Source organism: Pygoscelis adeliae, unplaced genomic scaffold (genome assembly GCF_000699105.1).
Source record: "Pygoscelis adeliae isolate BGI_AS28 unplaced genomic scaffold, ASM69910v1 Scaffold174, whole genome shotgun sequence".
Lineage (NCBI taxonomy): Eukaryota > Metazoa > Chordata > Aves > Sphenisciformes > Spheniscidae > Pygoscelis > Pygoscelis adeliae.
In genome coordinates, this window is record NW_008824676.1 from 4,483,316 (window position 1) to 4,490,730 (window position 7,415).

The 7,415-nt window shown below is 40.9% G+C and overlaps 1 protein-coding gene across 1 annotated transcript in view; it reads left to right on the forward strand.

Annotated features, from left to right (window-relative positions):
- BAALC (brain and acute leukemia, cytoplasmic) overlaps positions 1-6,185 on the forward strand; it is a gene marked incomplete at its 5' end in the record, with an annotated part of 6,384 nt that extends 199 nt beyond the window's left edge. Inside the window, 2 exons of the mRNA XM_009323089.1 lie at positions 2,245-2,416; positions 6,081-6,185. Of these exons, the coding sequence (XP_009321364.1) occupies positions 2,245-2,416; positions 6,081-6,185 (277 nt within the window). The remainder of the gene's footprint in view (positions 1-2,244; positions 2,417-6,080) is intronic.
- Positions 6,186-7,415: the final 1,230 nt, after the last annotated feature.

Here is a 7,415-nt window from a genome sequence, read left to right on the forward strand (position 1 = left end):
CATTGTTTAACCTTTCATTACAATTTTTTTTTTTTCCCCAAGTTTTCAACTGTTCTTATCTCAACCCATGAATTTTCTTACTTTTGCTCTTCCAATTCTCTCCCCGATCCCACCGGGGGGGAAGGGTGAGTGAGCAGCTGTGTGGTGCTTAGTTACTGACTGGCATTAAACCACAACACCGGGCTGCAAACTAACAGAAGACAAAAAATGAACCAAATATACCATTTTCAGGACTGAGATTTTCCATCATCCTCCAGAAATGGATTGATGTAAGAAGAACCGTTCTGTGAGATGCAACACAATCTGATACATGAACAACTGTGCTTGAACAAAGTGGCTTTTCAGCTGACAGCTACCTCTCCAGACAACTTACTTAGAGGCCAGATGGCCAAAGGGACACATGGTGGAAAGTAATTTGGTAGGATGACTCCACAGAAGGAAAACTCATAATTCATATATGTTTGAAACATCCAAGATTCCATTAATGGAATTAGTATGTAATGCATAGAGCATTTTGCCTGTTCAAAGCTGTGCCCAAGCTTGTTCTCACATCTCCACTGCAAGGTGAAGCGGTAGACTACAGCGTGACTCCTGACTCACCCATGGCTAATTGCCTCTCCATCTCCCTTCCTGACAATTGATTTTGTCTATGACATCAGTCAGTGCCACTTACTGTTCTGCACCAAGTCATTTTTCTGCCTCTCATCTTGCACTGTGGAGTGGTAGGAAGAGATAAGACCGAAAACACAAGTAGGTATGGACTTTCAGGAGATGCAGGAGAGGTGAGGTTTACTCTTGTCTTATGCGAAGTAGCCCATAGATTTAGATGGGAGAAGGACATTAGTTTTCATATCTAGCAGAAAAGGCAGCTTCCAAAGACTGAAGTATTTTTTAGTTTTTTAAAATAAACTATAATGTAATATTTTCAAGTTCCAACTCAATTTTTTTTTCTATCAAAAAGTAGATGATTTAGCAGTATTCTTAGTGACCACCACTACGAGTTAAACCGTCTTAGGAAAACTCTAACACCATCTTCTGACTGCTTAGGGAAATGCAGTGACTAGTTTGTCTTTAGACTTCTTAAAGTCTTACACAGCTTTAGATATTTTCAATATCAAGGCTTTGAATATTTGGTTGAAGCTTTGTTGATTTCAGTCATTGCCTTTGCAAGCTGCTACTGATGTTGCTTTCTACTGATAAAGCAGCTTTTCTTACAGATTTCTGGGAAAGAATTCAGGACTTTGCTTCCTTTTTAATACCCTTAATACCGGGCTTGAATTCCCACCTGATTCATGGCAGAAGGTTTTGATGACACAATGCACACTTCAAGTAGCAAATTGTCATTGTTTTTCCCCATATTTATTTTTCCCTTAGTATCTGTGACTCCTTGCTTCTTCCTCCAGTTTTGATACCTGCATTGCCAGTTAGTAAATCTGATTTTTTTTTTCCATTTGAACATGAAGTTTGTTATAAGTGAGCTTTGCCAAAAATAAAATTGAGAGCTACAATCATGCATCCCACTTGCTCTTTGTATTTGGATTTGAGACCCAGTGTTGCAATCAGAAGTTTAGTGCCCTGCACTCACCATAAATGGCAACTGTTTTTTGTTAATGCAATAAGACGAGAAAATTCTTTTAGGCTGGCCAATATCATATTGTACAATACATGCCTTATACACACAGCTAGAGCAGAAAGCAAATTAATCATTTATTTGATTACTGATAGTTGAAACAGTATGAAATATATTTTTCCTGAATTTCTTTCCTCAACTTCTGATTAAAAAAAATGTTCAGGGCCATAAAGAGAGCAATCCCTCCATCCATATCAGTCTCATCTGACGTGCTCACATCTAACCCCTTCATTTACCAGAACTGAGACAGATTTAAGGGGACCCCCTCTGGGTCCTTAGTTAAACCTTCGGTCATGCAAGCAGCTGTGTATGTGGAGAAGCCAATGGAGATCTGCAAGTGACCAAAAGGCTACTGATACGCTGCACTCATTAACTGGTTTTCCATGTTTTCTGACCCAGCGTTTCAAAGAGCAGTGGACTATAGGAGAAAGGCTAAATAATGGAAAGTGTGAGGATAAAGGTGACAAAAGGAGGTAGACTGCTCTCACTGTAGTACCGTACAGAACCTTCTATGACTTGCGCTAACACAAAAAAGTGGAGAAATAAAGGGAAGCCAGAGCTGCAGTTATAAACTGCTCCTCAGTATTAATTGCCCAATTTCTTGTGTCCCTACTAGGTGTTCTGGAGGATGGAAAATCAGCTCAGACAGGTGTAACTACAGCATCAGCCACAGCTGGAACGCTGAACACTGAGAAGAGGAACAATAGTGGTCCTCAGTGTGCAAACCCCATGGTCCACGGCACGGGAGCTACGACGCAGAGACAAAACGGCTTCAGAGCAGCAGAGGTAAGAGTATAATTATGTTCCCTGACGCTCAGCACTAGCTTCAACCAGGTCAAAATTATTTTTGTGAGAATCTTCCTCGCTGCAGTCAAACTGTATTTAATGCCTTGGGATAAGAGAAAATGGCTGCACCACAGCCACAGCATGATTGAGCCTAGCACCTCTGACAATGCCTCATGCCTGAATGGCCACAAAATTGATGTTTTATTTGGCAATTGGAGTAACACACTCACTTGTTACAGCAAAAAACCCCCTACGCTTATCTTTTTTCAGCTCAGTCCAGCTGTGGCATGTATTGTGCAAACTGTTTAAATTAATTATCTGAAAGGGAATGTGTTTTTCCTTAATTGCTGCTTTTCTTAAATTATGTGCACTGCACAAACTCTGGTTCATTCAAGGCTGGATGTGAAGCCTGAAGAAGTCAATGGGAGTCTTTTCAATAACTTCAGTAAGCTTTGGATCAGATCCTCCCCCCTTCTCCCCCTCACCTACTGTGTACTCTGCAGAAGGATCATCCAGTGTAACAATAATGTACGAACACCCAAGGCCTTGGGGTTAAACCAAAGCCCAAACTTCTCCTGTTCTAGCTGCCTCCTGCCTGTCTCTCACAGGTTTCCACCCACTGCCCTGTTTGTGTAGCAGCTGCTGAGCTGCTGCAGATTAAAGTAATACAAACTCTACAGTTGGTTTACTGCTTCCTCGGTTTCTCAGATGGGAAGAGCTCCCAGCACCGTGTGTGGCGGAACCGCTACACCCACCCCAGAAGAAGCTGTCCCCTCTTGGGAATCACATCCTTGAGAGAGGCAAATTTAAACCCAGGGGGAATGAGCAAATGAAAAAGGGAATTTGGATTGAACTTCACCTTGCATTTGCTGACAAACAGCACATTGGTACATGTGTGTTTATTTTATACCTTCACTGTATTATCTTCTGTACTGCTGTAGTACAGAAATATTCCCCGGTGACATGGATCCTGCTGTATCTTTCCACGAGATGCTGCAGCTCCAGATGTATAGGGGGACATTCTACAGCAGCGTGACATCTAGAGCCATGGGTTTGCTGTAAATGAAAAACATAAATGCCAGTCATAGCCACTAGCCCACAGAGAAAAATGAATTGGTCAGGTTGGATATCGTTGAACAGAACCAACATAATTATTAATCCAATTTGAAAAAGACTTGGCCACACTTGAGAATTATAGTGTGTACCTGACATATTGTTGGAGAAAATTGTTTGTCTAATTTTGTAAGCGATTGAAAAATTACTTCTGTATTTAGACTTACTAGGAAGTATGGGAAAATTCCCACAACATATCAATAATGTGAGTGTTGACTGTAATGGGACTACTCAGTGAAGTGTGGGTTCCTGACATGGGGCCCTATGGCTTTGCATGTATCCTTCCACCTTTTTCTAGCTAAGATACATTCAGTAATATATATCTGTACTGTTGCAACCCAGTGCAAAGAAAATTTCTGATGATAAGTAGGGCGTTTACATTATTCTATGCATCCAATGCAGGTGTCTAAGAAAGGAAGGTAATTTGTCTAAACTTCTTGTAGTCAAAAAAATGTATTTTCCTACAGTGAAAGTGTAGTATCCAAGTTAGGCTCCAGTTCTGGCTTGCCATTCTGAAGTTCTATTTCTCCACTGATTGTTTAGGGAAACGTAAGATGAGTAGGTTTCCATTTTGGACACCTAAAGTTTAGATGCCTAGAGTAGAGAATGTGACTATCCCCCCCCAACTCAAAATGTGCCCATTTTATTCATCTGAATATTCACATTGACTACGGTTTTTCTTTTACCTCTACATGCGGTAGAACACAACACGATGCAACACCTGGTGCTCTCAGGAGACTTGGGTTCTGCCATCAGCCTGTGGGGCAGCAGGGGGTAAACTGCTTTACTTCTCTGTTTCTCATTTTCTCAGGCATCAAGCTCTAAAGCATCCTACTGCCTTACCCCTACCATCGGTTACATAGAATCATAGAATAGTTTGGGTTGGAAGGGACCTCGAAAGGTCATCTAGTCCAACCCCCCTGCCGTGGGCAGGGACATCTTCAACTAGATCAGGTTGCTCAGAGCCCTGTCCAACCTGACCTTGAATGTTTCCAGGGATGGGGCATCCACCACCTCTCTGGGCAACCTGTGCCAGTGCTTCACCACCCTCAGCGTAAAAAATTTCTTCCTTCCATCTAGTCTAAATCTACCCCCCTTTAGTTTAAAGCCATTCCCCCTTGTCCTGTCGCAACAGGCCCTGCTAAAAAGTTTGCCGCCATCTTTTTTATAAGCCCCCTTGAAGTACTGATAGGCTGCAATAAGGTCTCCCCAAAGCCTTCTCTTCTCCAGGCTGAACAACCCCAACTCTCTCAGCCTTTCCTCATAGCAGAGGTGTTCCATCCCCCTGATCATTTTCATGGCCCTCCTCTGGACCTGCTCCAACAGGTCCGTGTCTTTCTTATGCTGAGGGCTCCAGAGCTGGACACAGTACATGACAGAGTACAGTTAGTGGTGTCAAAAGGAAAAGGGTTTGACACGGGCTGCATCTGGGAAATTTTAGTATCCTCTCATGAGGGTCATGTCAAAACAACTTGGAATAAAATATGCTGATGATGAAAGGAGTCCTAATACCAGTGAAGGCAATATAATGGTCAAGCACCCCAAAAGCAAAGGTGGTATCCAGATTATGTCACTGACTGACAATAACCTGGTTTGATTTTCATGATATGTGTAGTCTTTGGAGAATCCTTGTGTGAACAGGAGCACTGGGGGAGTAGATAGCAAAGGAGCAGGTGTATTCAGGCTGCAGAAATGTGCAGTGTTACACACCGGCAAACAAACACCAGTTTCTGCTTTCAGATAAATATGTACCTTCCATTCACGTCAGTGGAATTTTACCAGACATTATTGCACCTGGCATTATTACCGTGTAAATGATGCCTAATTTACCTGGCATTCTTTACACTTCCAAAGTGTCTCATGAAACACTGGAAATGCAATAATCAGACCCACCTAACTCAGCTCCGTGTCTCTATCAGCCCAGTTCTGAGTGTCCTTTGCCAGACCTATCCAGTTTACTGCGCAGTAAGTGTGTTGCTTATGGCAACAAGCAGACAGCCTAGGCAATGGAGAAGGATAAATTTAAATTAGGGATGCACTTGCATGCCTCAGACAGACTGACTTTTTTGAATATTTGGAAATAATCTGATGAAGCTCTGAAAGGTATATATTGTACTTGGGTCTTAGGTGCAGGCAGAACTAAGTGTTGTTTTGAAACTGTATTTTCACTTAAGAAACGTTAAATAAAGTAGAGAAAATTCTGTCTCAGGCTAGTCACACTCAACGCCCAGTGACATCAAAAGGAACCTCTAATTGCCACTTCTGGACTGAAACCAGATTTATTTGCTCCGCTTTTAGAATACACACGTGCAGAGATGCTAATGATAGCCAAGAGGGTTGATCCAAAGCCTACTGGCATCCACAGCCTTTATAGCAGTTATAAAAGCTTGCATCCATGCTGAATGACAAAGTTGCTCCACATCACAGTACTGTGTGAAGAATGCTGGTCTTTCTGTTTATTAAGTAGAACTGTTTTCATAAATTAGGAGGTAATTGTCAATGACCTTTGTGCTGTCAGTGTGGGACTCACTGTACTGTTTAAAACTTTCAGAGTAAATGGGATGCACAGAAAATGTCCACAAAAGAAGTCACCGTTAATGTTACAAAAAGCATCAGACAAAGCGACAGAAGGAAAACAAAGAATTGTGTCAATTAATGAAGTAAAGTGCAAGTGAGGATGGACCTAACAGTGCTTCGCTGCACTTTAAATGTCATCAGTCGCTGAAGATATGAAGATCTCCAGATGTTCCATGTTGAATACAGCAGGCAGCTGCCGCTGAGTGCCTTCAGAAACATGTCTTGTAGAAACCAGCTGCAGACACTGTAGGATGTTCAGATGTCATTTGTCTGAAGCAGTGGCACTGCGCAGACATATGCCAAAATTCGTGCCATTTGGTTTTTACTAAGTCCTATGTTATCTCCTTGTATATGTCTTGTTCTGCATTGCTATTAGGATGAGGCTGGACGATGAGAGGTACAGTTCATTGCAATTTCAAACAGGAAATGAACAAATGAATCTGCATTTTCCGTCGTAAGGGGTTTCGAGTGTGTACAGTCCAACCCACGGAGTTCATTTAGAGAGCTTGCTTTCATAAAACTCAAACCCAGAGATCTCAGCAAGAGACACATAGGTGGCTTCCATTAAATCTCTTTTAAACTATATATATATATATATCAGTTATATTTAGTTAAGTCATATAGTAACCTTTTCATACATCAATCTTTTAATTACTTAGTTTTAATTTATTTTCTGTATTGACAGAATTTAGGTCTTAAAAACAGTAACTTTCATATTGATCAGCCTTACTTGAAGTTCCTAGTCTTAGCTGGCAGGTAGGGTTCTGACTACTTTGTTATTTCATACATGCCCCTTTAATTATGTTGAGGCCCAGACTGACTTGGAAAAAAGCGATCACTTAACATTACATGAAAATAACCATAGTTCTTAAAACAATATTCCAATGACAGCTCCAAAAATTGACTTTATTTGATCAGATATAGTTGATTTGCTGTGCAGAACTTACTTAATTGCATTGTAAGCATCCTATATCATAGTACTCCATGTTTACCATAAATATACAGCTAGAAGGAATATAAATGTTCAGTGTAGTAAAGACCAGGAATTAATTCAACATATTACTTCTTAATATAGAAGTAATAATATATATTCTCTGTGAGTTTGTATGTTTATGAAGATAAAAGAGGTAGATTTATTTGCCTCCCCCATCAGGCATATATGAGTATCCTTAGAGGGCCATTTAAAATAACTGTTCAAAAGTTGTTCATAACAAACAGATGGTGTTGGGAAGAAAATCCATGTATGAACTGCAAGAAGTCCTTTTTACACGTAGGCAAATAAGTATAAATAGAATTGTGGGACTGAATC